General features: G+C 42.5%; 2 protein-coding genes across 21 annotated transcripts in view; one reads left to right on the top strand and one right to left on the bottom strand.

The window, feature by feature from the left end:
• The window catches only part of LOC125311580 (arginyl-tRNA--protein transferase 1), a 97,988-nt gene extending 90,983 nt beyond the window's left edge, over nucleotides 1-7,005 (bottom strand). For 3 of the 5 annotated variants that reach the window (XM_048269785.1, XM_048269783.1, XM_048269787.1), the window contains exon 1: nucleotides 6,108-6,235. In XM_048269785.1, coding sequence (XP_048125742.1) covers nucleotides 6,108-6,207 — 100 coding nt within the window. In that variant the 5' untranslated portion in view covers nucleotides 6,208-6,235. Of the gene's footprint in view, nucleotides 1-6,107; nucleotides 6,236-6,824 lie in introns of those variants that run through there. The other 2 variants (XM_048269788.1, XM_048269786.1) reach the window with 1 other exon arrangement.
• A 1,620-nt stretch (nucleotides 7,006-8,625) lies between these two features.
• lrrfip2 (leucine rich repeat (in FLII) interacting protein 2) overlaps nucleotides 8,626-27,433 on the top strand; it is a 33,484-nt gene continuing 14,676 nt past the window's right edge. For 4 of the 16 annotated variants that reach the window (XM_048270646.1, XM_048270641.1, XM_048270643.1 and 1 more), the window contains exons 1-8: nucleotides 8,626-9,046; nucleotides 10,937-11,096; nucleotides 21,974-22,060; nucleotides 24,099-24,155; nucleotides 25,256-25,309; nucleotides 25,472-25,519; nucleotides 26,008-26,085; nucleotides 27,051-27,098. In XM_048270646.1, the coding sequence (XP_048126603.1) occupies nucleotides 11,013-11,096; nucleotides 21,974-22,060; nucleotides 24,099-24,155; nucleotides 25,256-25,309; nucleotides 25,472-25,519; nucleotides 26,008-26,085; nucleotides 27,051-27,098 (456 nt within the window). In that variant the 5' untranslated portion in view covers nucleotides 8,626-9,046; nucleotides 10,937-11,012. Of the gene's footprint in view, nucleotides 9,047-10,936; nucleotides 11,097-21,333; nucleotides 21,404-21,973; nucleotides 22,061-24,098; nucleotides 24,156-25,255; nucleotides 25,310-25,471; nucleotides 25,520-26,007; nucleotides 26,086-27,050; nucleotides 27,099-27,433 lie in introns of those variants that run through there. The other 12 variants (XM_048270653.1, XM_048270651.1, XM_048270652.1 and 9 more) reach the window with 7 other exon arrangements.

Here is a 27,433-nt window from a genome sequence, read left to right as displayed (position 1 = left end):
TTTTACACTCCTAGTAGGCATAAACCCTCTAGCCCAGTGTCTCAAACTTTTTCAGACGAAGGACCACTTAACCAATAAAAAAGAAACGCACGGACCACCTAGCTAAAAAAAAAAGATTAGACCTACTTCAACAGTATATTAGTCTACACAATAGGCATACTCACTGAACCACCTTGCTTAATGTCTTTGCACTTTGCTTATTGTGTCAGAGGATTCATATGATTTAAACTGGCATATCATACATAGACAGTGTTGCAGAACTGTTTGGATTTACATACAAGTTGGTTCAATATTGCAAACAACTCATCTATATTATATTTTACCACGTCTGCTCGCAGACCACTTGGGATAACTTGTAGACCTAGCCTAGAAATCTAGACGCACCCTAGCGCACCCTAAATTAATTTTCTCAGCCTGTACGTCTAGTATCAAACCATAGGGATTTCTATTGGCTGATGCCGTGGACGTCATCCAATCACAGCGCTCTATTTTGTTAGAGAGTCTTATGGCGGGCTTAACAGGATAACGACAGTCCTGCGACGGCACTTAAGCCATTCCTTTCGAAGGATAAATTTGCCGTTTTGCCGACCAGATACGGATATGGTCGTAGCGCTGGCCTATTGCATGCCTAGGCAGTTTGAAAGACAATTCTCTGCCCGTCCCTTGGATTAAGCGAGGTGAATGGTTCGATTCCAGACTATACATTTCAATGATATAAGATGGCCCTCCAGGCTATTGTAGACCACCAGTGGTCCCCGAACCACACTTTGAGAAACACTGCTCTAGCCTATACTAAAGCATATGCTTTACGCTTTGAATACTATGTCTTTGCCAGGCCCAATCTCTTGGGAGAGACTTTCCCACAGTCCAGCATGACTGTCCTCGGACAATGACTGGACTTAAAGGTCCCCTCAGACACCATCCCAGGCCTGCAACTCTGACACGAGTCAGAGACATCCTCTGAACTATACTCTAATGTAACTCAAAACCATGACAGACAAACTGTAAGAAGGGGAAAAAATAAAACAAATACTGTAGAAGTCATATGCTTTCTCCTATAAGTCCAAGCAATACCTTGGTTGAAATCAGCAAAGAAGAATGTTTGCTTTCTGGACTTTGGATCCCATGCAATTGAGTATTCTATGACTAGTAAGCAATGTGTTGTGATGACTAGTTTTAATAGAGGCTGGTACTATGCTGTTGATTAGCTCATAGCTCGGTTTCAGTCAACAGAGTATAATACAGCAAACAGGGTAAGTCAGTGCGTTTACATGACACTTGAAAAAACCCAGTGACTTGTTTTCTTTTTTTTTAATCTGATCTCTCACTCTCTCACACATACATCTAACAGTCAAATAACTTAAACAGTAAGCACTCTTGTCCCTACACACTGCATTCAAGGCACATTGTGTACATACTGTAACAGGCCTACATCTGACCCTGAGAGGAAGTTCCAGATGGACCCAAAGGACACCAAGTTCCACAGTGAAGAACTTTCTGGGAGTCTCATGCCTTACATCATACAAACAAAACAAACACAGGGCTTTAGCATCGCCCACTGTGATGTTACTGGAAGCATTAGCGTGTGTTTGGGCTTCTTAATTCCCACACTTAATGGGGTAGCCACTCAAGGACACACTCTCACTTTTATGACAGGGGATGATGCAGCGAGAATATCCAGCCAACGTCTCTATTAGCAAAATTACAGAACCAGCCCCATAGAGTCCTGGAAGAGATACTTGTTATGTACCCAAACAACCTGCAGGGAATCTGACAAAGTTATAATGTTACTAGATAAATCTCCTCTCCTCTGTTGTGGCATTTGGGAGAGTGAAGCAGTGTCAACAACGGCACCATCCAAGGACAAACAGTCACAAAGTCATGACAGTCTGTGCAGTCGATGAACAATCACCTTTGGTAACAGGATTTGTTACCCGAGTTCCAGTTGTAACCTAGATTTCAGATTAAGACACTTCCATAAGAGGCTCAGTGTGGAAACACTCCACTGACTCTGTGGTACTGTTGGCAGAGGCAGCTGATGATGTTAAGAATGTTGTTGGCTGTCATGAAACACTCTTATTTCAGTTCACACACAGCAAAAGCAACCAAAATAAATCAGAATGGCTAAAATAACTACTAAAAGAAATATCAGCATCCATCCTGTTGTCTGTTGCAAAATGTGGATCTCTGTAATATGACTAGCTTTCATCTGCTAGTAATCTGACTGCTACCTAATAAAGCACTAAATTACAGACCCTACAGTCCAGCTACCAACACAAAAGCCATAATTCCTGACTGTAACTGATAAAAGAAACAGAGAAAGTAAACACTTAATCCCTTATACAAAAAAATGTATCAGCTGGTAGTCATGGATACACCCGTGAGAGTAGCCTGAGTTTATCTTATCAGCTGACTATCAGTAGACCCTGTACACCACACCTGTGCTCCACTACAAACAGGTGCTGGACAGGTCCTTTAAACAAAAAAAAAACAAACAATACAGGTTTGAATCAGATGGTAGTCATAGATACACACATCAGTAGACCCTATATATCACAGCGTTTCCCATACATTTACTTTTTTGTGGCAGCCCACCAAAATATCAACATTGACCACCACACAATGATTTTCTATGTTGTACTAATTTATATGGGATGAAATCCTTTAATTTCATCTCTCATATAAGAAGCAGTATCCCTACACTAACGTTAGAATAGGGATGTAACGGTATGAAAATTTAACCTTACGGTTATAGTGACCAAAATTATCACGGTTTTTGTCATCATCACGATATTTCTAAAAGTGTGTTCAATATGTTCAGAAAGCACTCATAGGCCTACACAAGCTGAAAGTTTCAAAAAGTGTCCCGTTCACCTTTTTCTTCATGTTTAATTGGCTATGTGCTTATAGCTTAACTTACCCTACCATAACTTGGAGTTTGCTATTTCTGTTATTTGATGCAATGAGTGAGACCAAAGTAAGCGCTCAAAATAAAACTTTTAGGCTACTGTATTCTCCTGATAACGTGAGTGGAATGGATTTAATGTGGACGTGAACATAAAAAGACGCAGAGTGGCTACATGATACAGTGCACATTTTGCGGTGAAAAAGTTCCGCCTTTTAAAATCAGGTGTAGCCTAATCCGATCGTAGTTAAAACCATCAACAACAGAATCAGTAGGGTACCAGTTTTGTTCCATTGTACCAGGCCGGTTTCCACACCGTGGTAATCAACAGTGATAATCATGATGTTTGAAATGAAAACGGTATTATCGTCAACATTTTTATCGCGGTTTACCGGTAATCGTTACATCCCTACGTTAGAATACTGTTGGGTTGTCAAGGTTAGCACACTGTAACATTACAGCTACTGTACTTGTCAATGTTGACTTCTCATGCAAGGCAAGTATAACTATAGGCTATTCATTTTATTGACTACGACACAGAATGCTTGCTCAACAACCCCGCTCTTCACCTACCACCACAAATACAATTCAATTCTGTGGGAAACACTGCATCACACCTGTGCACTACTACACACAGGTGCTTAGAGCAGGGACTGAAAATATACTTGGTAGGTGGGGCTCCATGAGCAGGCCTTGAGTGCACTGATTGTTAGTTTGATACCCATCCCCATGCTAAGCAGGCATGTCTCTACACAGTATTGATTATTAGATTGTTAGTCTGAATATAATTTACTGAAAAATGTTGACAATATGTCAACGTCAGACGCACGCCTGTAAACAAACCAATCAAAGGGAGAAGCAGCAAACATAGGTGGTAACGACAGGACGCAGAGATGTTGTGCAAAGTTCTTTAGTTCATTATAGAAAAATTGCAATGTGAAACCATTAACAACCGGATGAAATGTATTCAATGTAACTAAACACGAATGTTGGTTCCTACCTTGGTCCGGACTTTTAGGTGTGAAAACGCCCTAAATCTCAACTAACCAATGTGCACGGTTAATGCCGCCCATTTATATTTGTGTTATGAAAATTAAGAAAAAGGACAAGCACTAGCAAGCAAGGCTAGGTAACACTTTAGTTGAAAGTATCGACATAAGAGTGACATGATACTGTCATGAACATATGACACTGTCAGGACACATGAACCCTAACCCTAATCCTAACTTCTAACCCTAATCCTAACCCTAACCTGTTATGAGAAAAACCAAATATGACTTAATAACATTAATAACAGAAGCGTTATGTCATAAACGTTTGACTTGTTTATGACACATTCATGACAGTGTCATGTCACTTTTATGTCGATACTGTCAAGTAAAGTGTAACCCAAGGCTAAAATAGTAACCATCCAGGAACAATGGTGCCTTCCACATCATTGGTTTTCCATTTAAAAATAGCTGCACACTGAAGATGCTTTGCATCACTGACTTAGACAGACTTCTTCCGGGTTTGGGGTAGCGAAAAGGTCCATAGCTGCCTGTGCCAATCCTCTCCAGGACATGACAGGCCATTCCAGCACCAGACAGCCCTGTCTGTACCAGCTGGCTGCGACTGAGCTAATCCCATTAGCATGATGCAAAACAGTACCCGCACTACCCGGAAAAGGTTGTATGCGCAACCTTTCCAGTGACATGGACATGGACATGAAAGTGACTGTGCTCTCCCAGTCATTAGGATGCTCACAAATTCCCACACAGTTGGTCACTTTCCTGTGACCCAATCCGTCGTCCAGATTAGCAGGTCAGTCAGAGTCATTAAATGCAGACCCTTTGGCAAAGATTATTTTAAAAACAGAAGGCAATGACCAGAGACCCTATGATCCCTAGCACGGATAAGGTTATCCTGGGCCTACTCTCTCAGATTACCTGCTGCAACTTTGAGCCTTCTCCACTACACTTCCTGAATTACACAGTGTCTAATTATAGTGCCCAGATTACAGTAAGGGTCATTTATTGGAGGCCCAAACAGTGACCGGGAGGTGAAACTGCTATGGACTCTATAACACCCCGAACACACATACAGACCAACACAACCCTGAAGAAAAATACTTCCCATTTTCTTATTAAGCCATTTTTAACATTGTCTTCAAATCTCAAGACTCGTTTCCTAAAAACAAGCCGCCCAAGGTCAAGGCCTAAGTCCACTAGGACAATGCGGAGTGATGACAGAGATTTTAGTGACATATCCATAACTTTTACTTTTACTCTCATACACACAACCCACATCTCTCTGGGAGCATAATAAAGAACAGTCAATGATATTATCCTAGTTATCTTAGAACAAATGAACTCACACTTCTAGATTGCTCCTAATGTCTCTAAACAACCCAATTGTGAGCAGAGCATACCCAAGTAAAGCTATAGATTTATAGCTGATAGACATAGCCAGTGTTGAATAAACAGGACCTGCAGGCGGCACATCAGACCAGTCTGATACATGTAGTTTCTCCTGCACACATTATCAATCCATTCTTCAAACCCTACATAAACACCGATATCTGCTGACATACAAATGTCAAAAAATGATTCAACGGCTGCGATGAAGGAGCTCCACTTAAAACAATCTACCTCGGGTCGCTTTCTGAAGAGTTATTCAACATCAGCTGAAGTGCCGAGACAGGCTAGCCTCATAGCACAGAAGTTCCTATGACAAAACACACTATGGTAGACTCAATGGCCTTATATATTTTTTTAAGTAAGTACCGTGCTGCTTGCCACAACATATCATGTTATAATTAAACTTAAATGGGCCAGTTTTGCTAATGTCGCTGCGATTATCGAGCCTGAATTGCCACCACCAGCCTAGCATTCTACTTATCCCGTCATTAAACATTAGCCTCCAATGACAGCTGAACTGACGTTAGCATGGCAACATTAACTGGGCTCTTGTCGAAGTTCATGGAGGGTATTTTCAGACAAGCGACAAAGTATTAATGGGAGAAAATACTGCCACGAGGCACAGGCCCAGCCGTCATTCTTAAAAGTCGCTGGCTAAAGAAGCTATGGTTAGCACAGATGAGTTGCTAAAGCCAGCTAGCAACGTTAGCCAACATGGATCCAACTGATTCAAGAGTGTAAGGAGAAAATGTGATTTTAAAAAGGAATGTAGTTATAACGTCAGTCTCGCTGCTTCTACTCACCATGCGAGAAGTTGCCTTTTTCGTTTTTACAATAGCCACAGCGATATCCATCATCTCCTCCAAAATATTCTACAATACTGTACGAGCTACCTGCTGCCATGTTCCTAAATGGTCACAACTGACCAGCACCAGAGAGCAACCCGGCTATATTATGAGGGAACACCTCTTTTCACCATAGAAAAAATGAGAATGACATTTCAGAATGGGATGACTGTGCTATGTACTAAAACAATTGACCTTATCATAATTTACTAACCAGAAAGTCGTAAACTGAGATTACACAATGCCAACATTCAGCAGAATTTAACAACTTTGTGCATCCGCCAGCCAGCATATTAGGCCCCTGATAACTGCTTGCACCAGCTTTGCACTGCACAGGTGGTCTACAAACCCTATGTGTTTCAGTTTGGTTAGCAAAGTTTAGTTAGATTTTAGAGCTCTACGGTCTCTTTGCTTTAAACAATTGCTTTAACCCCCCACTTTGGCTGATGACGTTGAAAAAATTCAGGCAAAGTAGGCTAGCTGATTTCAGAATCCGCTTTGGTCCTCTCTGTTATTGAGGGTTCGCTTAAAAGGGACAAGTTGTTAAATGTTGCCTCGATAAACTTTGTTGCATTCAGTAGCGTTACCTTAAAAAAGTACGCGCGTCACTATCCTATAAGAGCCATGTTTGCAGCATGTCCACACCACGAAATTGCTAGCCAGGCTGTTACTTACCATACGAAACTTTTCCACGAGAAACTCCGCAGTATCCACATCTATATCCAGACCTTGTACCTTTTATTTCTACAATAGTGTGCATCTATAGGATTGGGTAGACAACTTGGTAATGTCCTCACGCACTCCCAATGCACATGCTAGTGCACTGACAGATCTACCCACCAAGAGTCAACGAGGAGAGAGGATAGCCTACTACGGGTGTAAATGATGTGCACAGATATATGAACAGGGAACCAGGGCAATTCGATAATGGTGAACGTTCTACCAAACCTTTCTCTGTTGATATTCTGGTTGTAGGCTTTTTTTTCACGTAGGCTACAGCTACATCTGCTTGGGACATTTGCCCATTCATGTTTTCCTTCATTGCTTATTTTATTAGGCTATTGATTGAATTGACATTGTTGTTTATTATTGCTATTCTCCTTATTATAGATTGACCAACATTCTAATCTGTTCCCTGTTAAATTTTAATTATGTTGTTTTTGTATTTGTGTGTCGCTTTGGGGGCGTCTGCCAAATCCCATAACCATAACCATAGCTGTTTTTTGCATTTGGCAGACACGTGGTCCAAATCAAATACAGTAAACCACCAAATAAAGTTGAACCTGCATTAAGCATAATAGCCTAATAGCAATAATAACAATATAATAGCCTAATAACAATGTCAATCAACAATACAAATAATGAGTTTTCTAACAAAACTAAAGAAAAACATTAACAAAATCATAACTCTAAAGAGAATCCATTCCATGCAAGGTGAGAACGTAGAACATTAACTCATTCCACCAACGAGAAATCACTGAGGAAAAGAGTCTTGTGATTTCTAGCATTAATGGATGGTGGACACAGCATCAGGACCGCATTGGGTGAGAGGGGATGTAGAGCTAGAACTAAATTATGGAATTGAAATAGCAAGGTGCATAGGAAACCAACGAAGAGTAACTAACTAATAAGAGTAATGAGCCCATTTGCATTTTGAAAGTAGTGGATATAGGACAGACATGTATTGATAATTTGGCTGTAGGTACACAAAGTAATTTCTGTAGGCCACACAATATTCAAATTTGCATGTATCATAATACTAAATATTTTTTCCATGTGATATGTAATACATTAAATATTACTGTTAATAAAAAAGGACAGAATGGTAAAGAGAATATGGCTACTTTAGGCTACATAATATAGTATTCTAATATACATAATATATATTTCCTCGTATGGTCTGTTTTTCCATATCGTTACGACTATAAAGTTGTAACATTGTAATGCAATTCGTGAAGATAAATGTTAAATGTAGGCGATAGCATATTTTCAGGTGTGCAGTTGTTTTGTCTTGTCAGGAAGGAATGGGAAGGTAGACAGAAGCTACATATTTCTGCAATATCCTTTTTCGTCAACAGAGGGCTATCTTTTCTTACTTACACACACACACACACACACACACACACACTTGGGAAGCATTGGGAAAACCAAGGATAAACTTTGCACAAAATATGTAGCCTACCATGAACGTCATATTTGTTGTGTCAACTGTTTAAAACTGCATTGGAATATGTTTATTAGAAGAAAGCATGATGGTCAACCTATCAGAACAAAAAGCAACACATTGTACTATTTCCAAAGAGCATGTAGGGATGCAGTCAGATGGCAGTTTCAAATTCAAACAGTGTCAACGTTTGAGGTTGCTTCGTTTGCTGGCAGTCCAAATAAAAGTCATGAGCGCATATGAGGGTGGATCATTGGGGGTTGCCAGTTGCTGATGGAAAATAACGCCTTTGCCTCCACCCTGGCTTCACTTACATCCGGGGAAAGTGTAGCGTCACCCACTGACATCTCCAAGAATCGGTGGACAGTGGTGGTGAGGGAAACGAGGACAGAGCTGACCAGGATAAAAAGAAAGGGCATTTTTGCCAAATAAGACCTGTTTTAATAGTATCGGTGTGCACCGGAGTCAATAAAGACTGGAGTGTGAGAGCCCTGGACAAAAACAATACTTGGAAAAGATTACGAAGGAACTCAATTCTTTGGGAAGTGTAACGTGACGGGCAGTGTCAGTTTGCGCTGTCACAACTCGCGGAGAACTGAGGTTAGCTAGCAAGTGGGCTAGCTAGCCAGCTAGCTTAGTTGTTAAAAAGGACTGCTCTATTTTGAATTGCGGTCACTGCGCTAAAGAGGACACGAGCGACTTGTCCCCCATGTTGATTGAATAATAACACAAGGTAAGGATTATATTTTAAACTGTCATGAAATTCAATGCCGCTTAAATAATTACAGCTAATAGTTAGCCAGGTAGATCTAGCTATCAATAAGCCAGATAACGTTAGTTTCAAGGGTGGCTAACCAGCTAGCTTGCTTGGTGGATGGCAAATTATTCCATGGACGTTAGCTAGCTAGCTCTTTGGCTAGCTGGCATTGTGATAACCCCTGCTTTGGGCTAACATCAGCACACTAAATATGGGTTGTTTTGTTTGGTGTTTCATTGAGCATTTGTTTAGAAGTGACCATAAAACGCAGAGGGCAAGTTAGAAAAAGTTTTCTATGGTAGCCGGGAGCCCGTTAGGATTGTTAACTCTATCGCTACGGTAACTATATTTAGCAAGCCATTACGTTACACCAAGGTATGAGATACTTCACTACCCAGAAAGGGCTGTCCGTTTTTAGGTGTCCATGAACAACAGCCTGACGGCTTTGTATTCAGTCAACATTAGCAAAAGATCTTCACCTGACATAGTTTGTTGATGAACGCCCGTCTAACAAACTGACTGACTAACCTTAACGACAGCAGATAAAAGTCAGCAACATATTAACTGACTTGCTGGTCGCCAGTTTGATCTTGGAAGAAGCGAATGTGTGCAATACTGTTCAATTAGTGGTGAATAATGAATCATTCAGTACGATTAGATTGTCATTGGCTGACTACTAGACTTACTCACGTTAGGTAAAATCCATACTTTATATATAAGGCTGTGCATGTGTAGTAGCCTAGACCTAGATAGGCTTAATCGTAAATCAATAAAATAAGGGATGCACTGGCATGCATTCAGATTATACATGAAAAGAAATGCATGCAGAAGAGCTTTGAGTAAACATTTGTAGAAATATGCGGTATGCTTATCTAACGAATTCCTCTAGCTTTAGAGGTACCCATTCATACATTTGCCTGCTTTTGTTCATGTGATTACACAGTCTAATTTACTTCAAATGCTCATGAATGACAGACCATGATGTTTAAGCAAAAATACAGCTTCCTTACTTCACAGTTCTTCTGAAAAGTCTATAATGTCTACTTTTTTCCATCTTGTGAAGAAGCCAGACCATTGAGTCACACATATGCCCCTCCTCACTAGAGTTGGGTGGGTTTGCGCTGTGCTCCATGCCTGTAATATTTTTCCGGTTTGTCACATTGTGTAAAGCTTTGGTGACAAGCCCTTGGCATTAGCCAGCAGTCCAGCGTCAGCATTGTGCTTATCCTGTGCACACATACATCCCAGACAGCCATGACTAAGGCGGTCTACTTTTTTTTTTAACAACTATCTGGTTGACTACTTTTTCTGTTGTGTTAAAGTATTACCTCCACCAACTAACCCTGCAATGAACTGAAAATTGTTTTGCTTATCTTGGGTTTTAATGAAATGATTTATCGTTGTAGATGTGCCATTGTGCTGCTGGCCAAAGTCTACCTTTGTGCCAGGGCAGTGGGTTATTCAGCCAGGCAGCTCTATCATAGACTTTATAATAAGGAGGAAGTTGGTGTCGTGAAGCCTTGCACACGTGCGGTTCTGCCTGAAATAGATGCCCGATAAGTGTCCAAAGTGCATTGCAAAATGGTTGCCGAGTAGAGGGACTTGCCTAAAAGGACTTTGGTTCTATATGCCAGCATTGCCAAGGATTTCGTAGACTGCTTCAGCCTGCTGTGTGTCTGTCATAACACATGGAAGTAGTTGTGGTTGACTGTGCACTTAAAAAATGAAAAATAACAGAACCATTGCTTGCATTTTGTATTGTTGTTGCATACGATTGCACTGTTTTGAAGCATATTCAAAATGACGACCCCCCTCGTTGAAAACTGTGTTCTGTTTCGTCCACCTTTGTCCATCTTTCCTCTCCAGGAGGTTTAGCACTACAAACGTCGACCATTCTTTCTCCTGAGAGCACTTCAGAGTTGCTGGTGGGGCCGGTGAGGACATGGGGACACCAGGACGAAAACGAGCCCCTATCAAGGACCGCTTCTCAGCTGAGGATGAGGCGTTGAGTAGCATAGCCCGAGAGGTATGTGGTCCCTCTCTCTGTTTCTCTTTCCGCTTTGATTTTGACGTGCTTTCCATCTCCTACTTCCTTTTCTATCTTTCATAAGTCATTGTGTTTCTTTACAGTTCCTCACACCACACATATTTGCACTCTCGTTTTCCCTCCTCCACTCCCTCCCTCCCGCACCTGACACAGCTGTGACCTGGATTAATTAGTAACCTGAAAGACTATCATGTATTATTTGCTGGGAGATGTTGCAAGTTGTTTAGAAAATACTCTAAATATTTTTTTTTTTGCTGAATGTTTTAGGCAAATGTATTACGGATGGTAAATCCACATGCGTGCATAGAGCTGTAATCTCCAGATGTTGAGTCCCAGATTATTTGAAGCCAATCGTAGGTCACAGTGCAATATTCATGACACTCGTTTCAGTGGCGTTTAACCTTCTAGTTTTTTTTCTGTCTGGTATAATTTACAAATGTTACAAGTGAACTTCGACAGTAGGACTTATCAGACATAACCAGCTATCGCGTGGATGAACAGGATTTAATATAGTGTCAGAATGAGAGAGGGTTGCATGGATCCTCACTGTAATATGCCAGGGTAGGCCAGCTTTGCCCAATAGCCTGCTTGTTCTCATCTGTTTTCATTTGATTTCAGATGGTTTTGAGGACATTTAGCCCAAGAACATTTGCAAGAAAACATTTGTTGTCTGTTGTGTCTTCATGATAATGCTTAATTAACTCTGCATGTTGTGATTCTTTTTTGGAACCTTTGTTGAAAAATCTGGAAAATTTAAATTTAGAGGACTTGGTTTGGTTAGAAATTATGTAAAAGTTGACAAATAATTTAGCCAAAAATAAGTAGGGGTTTTGGGAACTTATCAATTTCAGCATATGGCTGAATACTCCTGGTTGGACGGACGTGATGCAGTTATTTTTGAAGAATTTCAATGCAATAAAATATACCAAAATGTTTTGAGTAGAGGAGATGATGGTGGGGCAATTTTGCCACAAAACAGCCCTGTGGGGCATGAAGCAACACATGTTTGCACATAGCACTGTTTAGTTTGCACGCTGTATGCTATGCAGCTCAGCCAGTTCCGCTGGTCCAGTCAAATCTGTGTGGCAGGCAGTGGCTCCTACGCTAGAGACACGGCAGCAGGGAGAAGAGGCTGAGCTAGTAGTGACATGTCTCTGGAGTTCCTGCAGCTCAGCAGCATAGGCAGTCACTTGGGGAAACCCATCTACCAAAGCCATTGCTGCAATCTGCCAAATTGGTATTTAAAGATTAAGCACGGTACACTTGTGTAATATCTCAGTACGGCTCATTGGAATTGTTTAGTCTATGGGATGTTCAGGGAGTCTTAATGGTCTTGCCATTTATGTGGTATTTCTATTTATTTGTTTATTTATTTGTATATTTCCATATTTTTACATTATTTTAAGTACGCTTCTCCATGCTTGTTGAAGTACAGTATGTCCAGTATTGGTAGGTACGTAATGGAGGCAGTAGATTTCCACCTCACCTGGACTCTGCAGTGCATGTCTCAACAGGCAGGCTGCAGAGTGAAATGTGAAGACATACCTGAGCACTCAGCACACAGCGCACAGCAGACCTGTAATGTAATGCAGGCCTGTGATGGTAATGCAGAGTGAGTTTAATGCAATGCACTTAAGCTTACTTGGCAGATGTCTTCCTAGACATTGCGTGCTGTGCTTAATTTATTTATTCTCATGAAAATCGTTGCACTAACAGGAGGTCACCCTCTGAGAGAGTCGTGTTGAACAAATCCATCCACGGGGGGTGAATGGCTGCATTGTTGCTGCACACGTCAGGGTGTGGAGCACAGAGTCATTGTGGTACCGTAAGCGGACTCTGTTGAGGAAACTGGAGAATGCTGTTTCCCATAGATACAGGCATCATAATGAGCCCTCACAGCCCCAGTGAAATGCTGGAAGTGATGCATAACAGCCGCTGAACCAAGTCTCCTTCAAAAGAGAAGATGGATTTATGACATTGTATTGGCATGCATTTTAAACTTTACACTTGAGAATGTTGATTTAAAAATGTGAAAACAATTGAACAGCATCAGCATGATGTCAACTTTCACAACATTGTTGATTGTCTCAAAATATTCTCAACAATATTTCATATTTTCCTGGGGTCAATGCCTCATGACATGAACCTTGCTGAGTAAGAAGTAAGGAGGATATGCTTGGGGCGGTGGTAGTGTAGTGGTTAAGGAGCTGGGCTAGCATGCAGTAGCCTGAAAAGTTGTGGGTTCGATTTTGTGTGTTTGTGTCCCCACACATGCAAAGCTACCAAGGAAGCTTGAGTCACCTGACTAGCCTTGGTTAAGACCATCATTAATCATGGTGTTTATGTGATAAGGCAGCAAATAGCTGGTCAATAAACTACATTTATTCTATTCTAACACTAGTACTTTCAAACATTTTTTCTAAATATTAGGCCGGGTGTGCTAAAAAAACATGCATGCATAGCTTCACTTCCTTAGAACTGATTCAAAACTGGACTCAAAGTGTATATTGACATGCAACTATGTTATTAACATTATGCAAGTATGGGGATGGTGCAAGAAGTAGGCTAGGCTAATTGCTACAGGTTTCAACTTGGTTGAACACACTGCACATGATTTGGCCAAGATCCATTTAAGGTCATATTTTTCATCTCATCCTGGTAGCAAGTCAGCTCATATGTAGGAGTATGTTCCCCTGTGTAGACCTGCATGATTTGGACTCAGGGCCGTGAGTGCAGTTTTTCAGAGGTAGACTACAGTGGCAGTTTAGCTAAGTCTGTCTCAACTCAGCTTCTGGACAACATATTTATAGCTGTTCAATTGGCTTTGGCATTGAGTTTTACTTGTTTCCAGAAATGTCAACCTTATGTTCTGTGAATGAAAAAGCTTTAGACGATTGCTCTGCTTCTGCTCATGGCCAGTCATGTGCATAGCTGCGTGCCACTGTTTTTTTGTGTTCTGTTCTGGATGCTGTACCATTTAATTTGTAAGGTGAGCGGCAGGCGTTGTGAGAGTGGCGTCGATGTGTCCAGGTCAAATTGCAGATGATCACGGGAGTAGAGATGCACCAGCAGGCAAAACTGATGCAGTGATGTGGGTAAACAAACAAGGTTGTCCATAAGTAAGAGGTCGGACTCCTGTCCAGTGAGCTGACTAGTTCCTCCAGTCGTCCTGCCCTGCTCCCTCATCAGAGAACTCTTTGCTGCACGAGTGATGATAACAGTCTCATAATAATAATAATAAAAAGTTTATTTTATATAGCGCCTTTCTCAAACCCAAGGTCGCTTTACATAGTAGGAAGGCAAGTAGTAAGGCATAGTTGTGTTAAACTGCAAGGATGGCAAATAGCCTACATCTCCTTCAGCTCGAGGTATATTATTTAGACCTGTAGTAGGCAAGTATGAGTGAAAGTCAGTCCTACACCTTATTCTATTGTCAAAAGTTCAGTTATGGACTGGTTTCACTTTTGCTGGCAGTGTTTAAAAAATGGAGCGGGGGTCGGCATGTTTATGGTTGGCACAATAACGTGTTGACCACAACACAGAGATGTGTGATAGGCCTGGATATTGCCACAGTGTTCTTGCTGGTGTCAAGAAAGGGCAGTAAACGAGCAGAATCTCCACTCAAAGCCAGGCTCAGTGCGGAAGGTCCAAAGTAGGAACTTCTCCGCCTCTCTGCCTCTCCACCCCAAGTGCAATCAGCATAGTCATGTCTGATAATGTTGGTTAACTACAGAGCACCATGGTCCACAGTAGCCTACTCTGGGACAGGAGTGTTTTTGAATAATAAGTTGTTGCCATGGCTACAATTTACATTTTGCCTTCTTGAGATAAGTGTGGGTACATGGTCCTTTTTTTTTTATTTTTTTTATTCTTCTTAAAGTTCAAACGGCCGCAAAGATAAGGCCACAGACAAAAAGAATGCATAAGCTACTGACTGCTAGGGGTATACATTTTTATTGAGTTTAACAATGTGTTGAATTCTCTAAATGTGTTCTTGGTTCTCTATTCTGCAATTTGCTGTGTGTTTGAGTGTGTCAATATTGTATTAGGTCATCTAATAGGTTAAGTTTCAAAACAGGAGTGTGTATGTCATGTCGTTGGCATGCTCAAATCTAGGCTAGTCCGCTTGACCCAGTATGTGTCCGATTTCCTCATCCTATGGATTGAGTCTAAGGCAGTGGTTTTCAAAGTGGGGGCCGGGCCCGCGCGGGGGGGTGTCAGGGGGGCCCCGGCAAGTTGGAAGGAAAAAGAAAAGCAGCAAATACATTTAAAGAATTTAAAATATACCTATTACTATGAGGGTTGTTATACAATGCCATTATAAAAATTTGTCAAATATCTGTACATTATATTTTCCATGATAATGACTGGGAATAATATTAGAGTGATAACTCTCATATAGCAGAAAACCCCAAATGCAATTTTGTACACACTGTATGCTCCATCGGGAAGTGCTTGTTGCTAAAATAATTATTAGGATTAGCTTAATGTATTTTACATGCCGTAGTATTGTCGATGGGTTTAATAACACATCAAGGGTTTCTTTGGCCAGAACCTAGTGGTATTTGGGGGGCCTGGTCATGGAAAAGTTTGGGAACCCCTGGTCTAAGGTATGGCTTGACCATCTTAAGCTAACTTTACTGTTAAACTTATAGTTGTTAAAATACTAAATTAGATACAGTTGACTGTGTTGAGGAAAAATGTAACAGTAAGTATGCGTGTGCGCGCGCAAACGAGAAGGAATGGTGCTCACCAGTTGCACTGCTCAGATTACAACCCCGTTCCACTCCTGATGAGAACTGGGGGCTGATGGGAGCTGGTGTGTGTGTGTGTGTGTGTGTGTGTGTGTGTGTAGGGTGGTGATGGGCTATAGATAGACACAGAGCTCAGCTGTGCCACTCTGCCTCCCAAGTCAGTCTTCCTGTCAGACAGAGGAACAGGTATGCCGTACAGAGGCCAGGCTTCACACTCTCAAACGCGTGGACACACGGAAGCGCAGACAGAAACACACACACACACACGTGCACATGCTTACATTGACACACATACTGTAATGCTGACACACTTTTGTAGCACCTGTGAATGTAAACTTGGACAGATGTATCCACTCAAATCACACGCAAACCCAGACAGATGAAAACGTACAAAACACACCGCTGCACAAACACATACGCACACACACGCAGTCCCACACAGTTTAGTCATGCATGATAAAACGAGAAATTCTTGCACAAATGAAAAAAGCAAACCCCTCTGTTGCAAGTCACACTTCCTTGAGCACTTCCCTATCCACTTTCAGAATCCGCAGAGAAATGCAGAAACTGGGAGACTGAGAAGATGTACCGTACTAGGCCACCACTACTGTAGACATGCTGGAGTGTGAAACTGTTTCTGAAGCCTTCCTCACACTGTTCTCTGACACCAGCAGTTGAATGGCTTAAATGCGTACACACGCTGGAGGGGACTAATTAACATGAAGTTCAATATTGGAAGATGAATGAATGTTGTCAGTATTCCCTCAGGGTCACAGACTATGATTGGCTCAGCCCTTGATAGTATGTCAAGTGTGTCATTCTACAGTTGTCTACTGTTTGTACTATGGTTGATTGTTGTAAATGATGGCAATAAACATTTAACCTGACTCTCGCCAGATGAATTTTGTTCCGCCTAGCTCCACCTAGCTCCACTCACATCCATCTGGGATTGCTTCCGTTGAGTGATTTCGGCACCAGATTTTATAGTAGAGCCAATCAGGATGCAGGGCGGGAGTTTAATAGATGTGACGTAGCGTAGAAGCGACTGTGAGACTGTTCTCAGTGTCACGGGTTGGCTTCGATGTGAGTGGTTGAAATAGCACGTCAATAGATGACGAACAAGTGGCTTATCCAATCATATGCAAGGATTTTTGATAAGGCCCAGCCTTCTGAAACACCACTCCAATGGATCGATCCCAGATGGATAAGTGGAGCTAGGCAGAACGAAATTCATCTGGCGGGAGTCAGATTAATAAACATTAGCCTAGCATTAAAAATGAGCAGTTTAAAGTAAAGTCATGTAGCCTACATAAAAAGGCAAATAGTAATAGATTAAATTATTTTAACAGAATAATAACAAAGGCAAATGTAAGGAGATTAGCTAGATGCAAGGCAAACAGATGAGTCCCTAAACACTTTTTTTAAAAAACCTAAACTACCGCTAGAACAAAGAGCAAAGGTAAATCATTCCACTATCGATGAACTGACAAAAGAGTCGTGACTGCGACCTCTTAGTCTGCTGTGCCGGCCTTCCCTCAACACTATCATTAAATGACCACAATGGGTGAGAGGGTACATAAAGCTGGATCATTAAGACAACATTAAGACGACAAATTGCAGTTCCAGTAAGGGTTTAGTTGGCCAGAGTGAGGGATTTAAATGATTTATTCCATTGATTAACATGCCATAATCATTGTTCTCCTGCGGCTTTTAAAAGTGATTTTTAGTTGAACATTTTGTAAACCTTTGACCAATTTCCCATGACTTACAGACAGTGCTCCCACTGTCAGTGACCTTGCCCTGGGATATCACGATGCATGCCATCTTAGACCGATCTTAAATACAGCTGGAGCCTTGCATCAGTATATTTATCGCACAGTCACACACTACAGCATTTCTACAGCCAGCAGGAGAAATGGCACTCTCACAACAAGGCACAGCTGGGTATGAAGAGTTATTTACAGGACTCCCAGCGTGCGCTGGCGAAATGCTTCCCCCCTCCATGTGAACTCATCCACGGCTATTGTGCTTTATGTCTCACAAATCCCATTAAGTGGCCATTTGTAAAAGATCTGGCTTTGACCGTGTGTCTTTATGGGCGACTTTGAATGAGGTGAGTTGTCTTCAATACTTTATGGCCTTCGCGGTCTGCCGGAGTAGCAGACAGGGGAGCAGTAAGAGTGCACTTGGAGAGGGGAGGGGTTTGCTTCGTTGCCAGGGAGGAGAGGTGGGTCAGGCTGAATTTAGCCTGTGCTGCTGAGGCATCAAGCAAATTTAGTCCTGCTGGTCTTGCTATCAGACCCCATCTCCCCCAGCCAGGCTCTGCTGTCTCACACTCCCCCGTGCCATGCTTCCATCCACCCTAAACGGCTCTCTGTAAAAGACTAAAATGTAACACATTCTCTGTCTTCATAGTTAGGCTTCCTGTTTAGATGGGGGTGTTTACTCCCCGTGTGTGTGTGTGTGTGTGTGTGTATGTGTGTGTGAACCTGAAAAGAAGTGCGGTGGAAGTCATGTGGACCCTCCCCTTCACTGACTTGGGGGAGCTATAGGACTCCTGCCCATCACTGACCTTCACACCCAGAGGAGTGGGGGTTAGGGAGGCCCTGGACTGATGGAGAACACATGTAGTTTCTGTGTGTGTGTCTGTATCTGTATGTGTGTGTGTGTGTGTGTGTTCTTTTCTCTCTCTCTCTTTCTTTCTTTCTTTCTTTCTTTCTTTCCCTCTCCCTCTCTCTCTGTGTGTGCAGTTGATCACTGAGGCTCCGTGCCAGTCCTCAGCCTCTGTGGCTGAAGTGAGTCATGGTGGACTGGACACCACACCAACAGCTCTCCCATCTCAGCTCAAACACAAAGCTCAAAGCTCTCAGGGAGCACTATTATTAGAAAACAGGCCATCCGTTTTGCTCTTTTGGATATATTGGTAATGGTGGTGTTGATGCGGTGTGTATTACTGATTATGACATCTGGAAGGAGTAAGATTAGAATATTCCGTATTGTTCAGTGTTTTGGGGAGCTGGCTCTGTACATTACATTAGTCGGTATATTAGAAGCGTATACAAGTTTTACTTGGTGGGTTTTGGTCTTGTTTACATACTTGATGACATGTTTGACAGGAACGGAATTATTAGAACATAGCTTGACTAAAGTTTGTGAAATGGAAAAGAGTTGAATGAGGTCCAAGACTCAAACAGCAGGCCCATACTTGGCCACAGCAAAACCAGACGGTTGATGTTTGAAGTTAAAAGGCATCCCGGGACTCATCGTGGAACTGATTATTGAGAGCTGGGGGCTTGCACGGTGCTGTGCCCAACATAGCGGCGTAGGAACACATGGTGACCTTATATCCCAAACAGAGCACCACCTCATGCTGTGTAGTCCCCTAAAGGCTCCCTCCACGCCCACAGCGCTGATCTCGCCGTAAACTCATTCAGCCTCTGCTGTGTGTTCAGACTTCACCTCTTGAAAGGGCTGGGCTTGTATTCCTTACTCCTTTTTTTTCCCTTTTTCTGCCAGTGGAGTCCTACAGTCCTCCATTGCTGTGAGACGAGAAGCCAAGCCACGTGGGGAGCTGAAACCAATTGACCCAGATATGGCGGTGGATTTTGATCCCAGTTGGCTTGGAGTGTTGAGCATAATCTGGCATCCCCGGCCCCCTTGTGGTGAAGGGCAGACGAGTAGTTTTAAGATTCAGATCATGTCCTCCTCAAGTATTTACGAGTGGACAGGTGGTTTTCAAAAGTCTGAGGAGACATCCAGATTCTCATCAAAAGTGTTTGATGTTGCACTGATGGTGTCGCATTAGCCCAGTCCTCTGGAGTTCGAGGCCTGTCAGCCACGCTTGAAGTAGTCTGATGTGCATTTTCAACTAATTCAATTGGCAAAGCACGAAGGCTGCAATAAATTGTGTAGCTTGCGACTGATTATTTGCGAGTATTTCGGGTGTACCGGAAGGGATGTACAAACAAGCAAACAAAGTTTGCATGTTTGAAAAAATATTTTAAAAAATCTTTGTATATTCCCACAAGGTGTTTGGGTGCTCTAAAAAAGAGAACCAAAATGATTTTTCAGACTTGTGAGGTCTGCTGTTCAGACCCTGAATGGATTTATTTTCTGTTCATTGCTTTTTGTGAGAGTGTTTCTACTTATCTCAGTAAGGGAAATAAATCAAGAGTACAAATATGTCTTCTGAAGGCTTAAACAGAGCCCAGCCAAAAACTTTTGAGGGACAGCTATGACCATGCAGGATCATCCAGACCAAACGTGACAATTTTGCTACATACTATTCCTATTGATGTACCAGCATGCAAAATGTGAGCTACATGGTTTAGTTAATGTAACCCCTGTTTCTTGGAAAGTATTGATCTTACATAAAAGTAATTTTACAGTGTTTCTCCTGGGAAACATAGGTACACCTGGTAATTTGTTGAGACCTAAGTGCGTGGGCCCTGGTTGAATTGATGTGGAATGACCCAACTGTATAAAAAAAATTGTGCATGTGCATGGAAACTTTTGTGCATGTGCGAAAAAAAGATTGTCTTCGAGGATATGATTTGTGTGGAACCGTTTTGTAGCTGTGGAATTAATTTGTCTGTGTGCAAAAAAATGCGTACCTGCAGAAATATTTTGTGCACAGGGATTGAGTTTGAACGTGTGTGGAACCGCTGGATCTACGAAGCTACAAAACTTTTTTACAGACACGAATTTTGGCAGTGTTTTGTCATCGTGAAGAGCCAATCAGTGAATTTTGGCACGGTCTTGACAGCGTTTCTGCAGTGCCAATCAACACATTGCATCGCCTACTGACTAGCCAATCAGGGGACGTCCTGCATCACATCTCTCGGCCAGGGTCGGTGGGCCGGGCACCATAGCACGCACAGGCAGGCACAGAGCTTTTAGTGAGCGTTTAGTGAACGCATAAAACCATCAGTTTGTAAGCAAGAAGAATCAAGAATTACGATCTTTGAGTTTGTTTATCGTTACCTTGCAACCGAGGCTTTAAGTGTTAAAAAATATTGTTTCACAATATGTACAAGATGTGCCGTAGCACAGTGGTTAGAGGAGCGAGCTTTGATCTGAGGATCATTGGTTCAAATCCAGCATCAATCATTCTGCCAGTGTTAGTTTTGGATTAGTTTTCACACACACGTGAAGCACTGCCTTCACGCACGCACACGTGAAGCACTGCCTATGCCATCCAGAGCGCAAGGCAGTGCTTCAATTAATTCCACATTTTTCGCACATGCACAAAGTATTTCTACAAGTACAAAGTTTCCGTGCACATGCACAATTTTTTTATACAGTTGCAAAACTCGATTACACAATATTTATGCCGTTGTTTTGATTCCATACCAGACACTATCAAAACTAGTTCCTACAACATTTATGAGGTAACGAATTGCTCATAAACAGAATACTCAATTGCATGGGATTCAAAGTCTAACAAGCCAGCATTCTTCTTTGCTGAATCCAGCCAGGGCCTTACTTGGACTTACAGTATAGGACATCAGCAGGATAGATCCTCTTCGAAGTGTGAGTGTATCGTAGACCTAACTTATTTTTTCTCCTTGGTTAGCGTAAACAACCCAAACATGTCTTTTTGTTTAGGAGTCATATTTGGTGTGACATTTTTTCTGTGTTCACAACATAATGACCCAATAACAACAAAGCGCTCTCTTTGCTAATGGGTGGGTAACCAAGAGCTGGTGTTTGGCTCAGACTGAGACAGAAAGCTGTATGTTCATTTCATGCCTCACACAAAGTTCTGAAATGTTACTTCCTATATATTTGAAAGGATTATATTATTCTGTGTTATTTTTGTGTTTGTCACATGTGGAGTTTTTGAAGCAGTTTGGTAAAAAGGTTGCCAAATCCCTGAGTGTTAATGGGAACCCCTAGGGAGAGAGGGACAATTTGTTTTTGTTTTTTTGAATCAGTAAAATATCTAGGGCAGGACACATAATCTGCCTGTACTTGGAAGGGGTCACAAAAGTAAAAAAAGGTGGTGTTGTGAAATGTGATGAAATGTATGGAAAGTGGTGGTGTTGCATTAATAAGGATCCTGACAGACTGATGAGAGTTTTGTTCTGTTTTGTTCCACAGGCAGAGGCCAGGCTCGCAGCCAAGAGAGCCGCCCGGGCAGAAGCACGGGACATCCGAATGCGGGAGCTGGAACGCCAGCAGAGAGAGGTACTACCACTATCACTATGCCAGCTGCTCACTGTCATTAGTCTTCATTATAGGGCAAGGCACTTAGACTTAGTCCGTCACTGCTATATCAACACTATCACAATAAAGCCAAATTAATTTGAATTATGAGTCAGCCATCATAATTGTGCAACAATGATGTGCCTTCAATTAAAGTCAGATGCAGTTTTAGGCAACCCAGTAGTTGCAGTAAGTGACGGTTAGATGCTCTATTTCAAATGGCTGTAATGTAGTTTCATACTTTGACCCTCTAGCTGCCCGCCCCATAGGCAAGCCACAAAAAAACACTTCTCTGTAGGCAGCCTAGGCTCCGAGAACTGTACCAAAAAACAATTGCTACCAACAAGTGTTACCAACCACTCAAAAGCAAAATAAATAGTGTTCCATTCAATAACCGACGAGATACTAGTTTAGAAAAGTTTCAATTGCACGGAAGGGAGTAGCGAGCCAGCTCTGTGTTTTGTTTGAATGTCAACAGACGTCACCCACAATCGCTGATACAACCTTTAAATGTGGAGAGTTGAAAAGAGAATTGTCCTACTCGCACTATATGTGGATCACACTGCATGTTCAAAGATCACTGATTCAGATTTCCTCCATGACTGTACATCCCAGAAAGAGAATTGTCCATTCAGCGCTACAGTAAGTCATGCTGGAAGCAAACGCCGGGTTGGGGACGGTGCGTTTGGGCTCTTCCCAGCTGCATGAGCGCACGATTACAGTGGCCACTTTCCGAAAGTGAGAGAGCCTTTCAGATGCTGAGTGTGCTCCTCTGCTCCGCTCTGCTTTCTCTCTTCAGGGAGAGTGTTGATGTGGAAACAAACGGTGAATACTGCTGAGGTCAGGCTGACTCACTCTGGCACCGCAATGCCATGCCTCAGCTCTGATATATGCCACCTTATTAAGAAAGTTATCAAGTCGCTCGTTTAGCTGTCTGATGTGATCATCCACTCATAGACTGTCTCTGTTACACCAGGGAAGTGAGAATGCCTTTTAAAATAATGTCTGATGTATTTGGCCAATGGTGTTTCATCTTGTATAATAGCCCTATAATGCCATACAAGGCTGCTCCTGACTGGTTTTAAGCCATTTTTTTGGAAAGGTTTATACTAGGGAAGATGTATAGCATGGTCATCATCAGTGGTAGGGTTATATTTTCAATTGGATGGATGGATTCAATGGATTCATATAAGATGTGGGGAACAGTAAGGGCTGAGCTACACCAGGCACGTAACTGAAGCGTTCCGTTCGCGTAGCGTTTGCTGCAACGATTAGCTTCCACTATAATCAATGGAAGTAGCTACACCAGACGTGATGGCGCCGCGTACATTCGAAAAAAATAGAAAAATAGAAAAATAGACCAGTCTTTTAAAATGGATTTTATGCGTCGCGAACGGAACGCTTCAGTTACACTGCCGGTGTAGCTTCCCTGTAATACTTTAATAGATCACAATTTTAAGGTAGGATGGAGACAGATAAGTTGAGAAACATCGGATCAGCATATGAACTGGCATAATGTTGCTGAAATCTCCTGTCAGCGATAGTACTTTGCAATTCCTGTTTTTGGTGATGTTTGAAATACACCTGCACATACAAGCATATTGGATGCATTTTGAACTAAACAGCCTTTCTGCAGGAGCTGAAGTTGGTTTTGGCAAATACTCACATGACTGCACTGGACGTGTGTGTGTGTGTGTGTGTGTGTGTGTGTGTGTGTGTGTGAGTGTTTGACAATGTGTGTGTGTGAGAGTGTGGTGATGGAACCACTTTGCTGCGAGTAAACAGTGAGTTTGTGTTTATGTTTGTTCCCTCTCTCCCATCCGTGAGAGTAGTGAGTGAGTGAAATTAGTGAGTGAGCCGTGGTGAGTGAGTGAGTGGTGAGTGAGTGTGTGTGTGATATGTGAAGTGAAAGTGTGTGTGTGTGTGTGTGTGTGTGAGGGTGTGGGATCTTGATAAACAGTGAGTTTGTGTTTATGTTTGTTCCCTCTCTCCCATCCGGATCACGGTCCTCTCTGCTCAGCTCTCTCACCACCACTCGTCCTCCAACAGGAAATGGGGGCAGATCCACCAATGGATGGTAGGACAGAGCGCATGTAGTGAGCCTGTCGACTGCATCTTTTGAAACCCGTGTGTCTGTCTGTGTGAGGTTTGAGCCACATACATATCTGGAAAGTTCCTATTTTTTTTTTTTTTTTTTATGTAGGACATTACCTTGTTCATTGTACTTGGTTCAGAGGAACTCCTATCAGAGATCTCTTTATCAGATAGCCTGTAGACATTCCAAGGTGTGCGCTTGATAGGGGCTGACACAGGACCAGACCTTTATTGCAGCTGTCATTTCTAAACTGAAACTAGCGCCTGTCAGAATGAACACAAGGCTACAGTCTAAGTCTGCACCTAACCAAGCCTTGATTTGTTGTTGTTTTATTGCATGAGCTAACCTGTCAATTGTGGTGTACTTTAAACAAAGCCAAGAGGCCTGTAGGTCCAAGGTCAGATTGGTATCACTTTCTGGAATGTTCCACGGTAATTTCTAGCGTAAATGGATTAAGATGAATGTGTATCCGTGCGTGTCCTCATGGTGTTGCTTCCAAGTTTTCCACTCCCTAAGCACACGTGGCCACAGGGAGGGAAAGGAAACGATCTTGGCAAGCAGTCAGCGTTTGAATCCGGCTGAATTGATATGCTTCAGCTGGGTGACCATTTACTGCTCTCGCTCTTGTTCCTCACGAGTGGCATGTGTTGGTTTGGTATGGCACTAACAGATGTTCCAGCAGAGCCGCCCAGCCTCATGTTTCACGGTTTCCTCTGTCCCCTCGCATCCCTGCACTGCCCTCTCCTGCCCTTGACTCCTTTCATTTGGGGAATGCTGATCGTAAAAAAAGCTAAGGATGAAAGCAGTGGATTCTAATGTGACCTTTGCAAAGCAGTAAAGCGTCTCCACTCTCCCTTTTACAGTTTTATTTCCCATCAGCAATCATCAATGAAAAGAGGGTCGGCCATTTTTTATGGGGCTTCTTCTTTTCCTTGTTTTCTTTCGTCTCCTTCTCTTATTTGTGCCTCTGCTCCTTCATTTTGTTTCTCTCTCACTGTCTCTCTATATCTATATATCACTGTCTCTATATATCTCTATATATATCTCACTGTATATCTATCCCACACATTCTGTCCATCCAGGCTGACGCTGAGAAGGCCCGAACCTCGCATCGGTCCAGCGCGAGTCAACGACGGGTTTGTATCTACACCCCCCCCATCTCTATCTGGTCTAGCTCTCCAGCCTTCACTTCCACTGTCTCATATCTCTTATCTTTTTAGCTTTTATCCTTATCGATCCCTCTTTACCTTATCCTTTGCCATCTTTCTGTTCTTTTATGCTCTGTGTCTGTTTATCAGGGTCGAGATGACGATACAATGTCGGTCCGTAGCAGTGCCAGCTACAGGGTGTGTACCATGTTTTTGGGGTGCCCAGGGTTTTGTGTGTGACGCTTGTTGTGATCTGCTCTGCAATATATATTTAAAAAGAAAACACACACTCATAAGGTTTGTCTACACTGCCAACGACAACTACAAAGCCAACTGTAACTATGACAATATGAACGTCAACACTGATCAACTGAAAGTCTCTCGGGAATATTCTTAATGTTCATTAATGTTTCTGTTGTTCTAAAAGGCACTCAGAAATTGTTCTTCATGTTGTCATAGTTATAGTACTATGTGGTCTGGCTGCTGCTGTCATTAATTAGAGTGATACGTGGAACTGTAGTTTGTACTGCTATCATTACGGCTATTGTTGGCAGTGTGTACAGGCCTTTAATATGTTGCTAAAATGATGGAGAACTGAAGGGATACATGTGACAATAACGTGAGATGACAAATGGACAAATGGGATGACTGTGTCTGTAAACCTGATATGTTTCTGCTTTTAAAAGTCGACTTCATCCTCGCTACGAGACTTGGGGAGCTCCCAGCGGAGTCGATCTAGTACCTCTCGCAGGAGGGATGCGGTGGTGGGTTACTGGGGCGTGCTTTGCTGTGTGTCTATGTTTGGATTTTGTTGTTGCTGTTTGTAGTTGACTTTCTGTTATAATTTACGTTTGTCAAGTTTCCGTATAAAACCTTTTTGACAATAAACATTAAAACATAGGCTAAATGTGGCAACATAACCAGAGAGTTGCATCACTTCCATAATCCTCTTAATTAGTCCACCTCTTTGCAACTAACACATTGTAGGATTTGTTACCTCATGTGTAGACTAATGCTAGAAACTCGTTGGTTGATTCGTACCTAACACGTCTGCGTATTTGGTTGTTGGTGGAATTATAGCAGCAGATGTCCTAGTGCTTGAGGCAGCACATGGGAGAAGTTTACAGTGTGATTTCAACTGTCTGCTCAGGCCCCCACAGCTTATCGCGGTGACTAATGGCTGCTAGTGGAAGCCTTGAAGGGGGTTTCTCTGGCAAATAAACGACAGATTAATCATTGGAAAACGGGGTCACGGCAGTCTCAAGTATAGCATTGAACACATGACCACTCCAGGAACGCTGCACACACCCCTGCTCCAGCAGCTCACGCCATGTAAACAGCTGACTAAAGAGCCTGACTTATGTTCTCTCTCAGCAACTGTACAGGCTAAGCATTCAGAGAGAAAACACTGGCCAGATTTGTAGTGCACTCCCACCCACCCCCAGATCTGGCAACTAGTATCCAAATTAATGACCTGTCTTAGTCACTCGCTGTCATGTCATGATGTTGCTCTGTGTCAGTGGTCGAGCATAACGTCATCATCAAAAAAGCAATAACCATCAATAACTCTCACTTGGTCTGGTTTGGGTGTTTGTTTTTGGTACCACATACGCATGGAGTTTTCATTCTGTGGGGAGACTGCGGTTTGTAATTATGTGTGTGTGTGTGTGTGTGTGTGTTGTATGTGTGTTCGTTCCCCTCTCATGTATAATTGCTGTTCTGTCTGCAGTCTGACGGCCTCTCCAGCAGCTCGGCTCTGAAGAGCTCCCGTTCCACTGTATGTACCATCTCAGCCTCGGCCGGCTGTTCCGTAGCCAGCGCGCTTCATTCACACCTCGCCGCACTCACACAGCAGTGATGTGTCGGAGGTTCTCACCCTCGCCCAGCACAGGCAGTCAGTCAGACCTCAGGATGTAGGGCATGCTTGATGGCTTGTAAAGAGACAGGGTTGTCGAAATCTGTGAGGATTCGGGGGGAATTCAGGAGCTGCCAGACAAATTTGAGATAGATGTCGGTTTATAGTCTGGTTTAGGTTTTGATGTGCTGTTTGCTTTTTGGTGTACCTTGCATGTAAATGAAGAGATTTGACTTCAGTAGTAGACATCAAAAGTG

This window comes from Alosa alosa, chromosome 18, assembly GCF_017589495.1.
Source record: "Alosa alosa isolate M-15738 ecotype Scorff River chromosome 18, AALO_Geno_1.1, whole genome shotgun sequence".
Taxonomy (NCBI): Eukaryota; Metazoa; Chordata; class Actinopteri; order Clupeiformes; family Clupeidae; genus Alosa; species Alosa alosa.
Note: the sequence above shows the minus strand (reverse complement) of the source record. Positions and strands in the feature narration are given on the sequence as shown.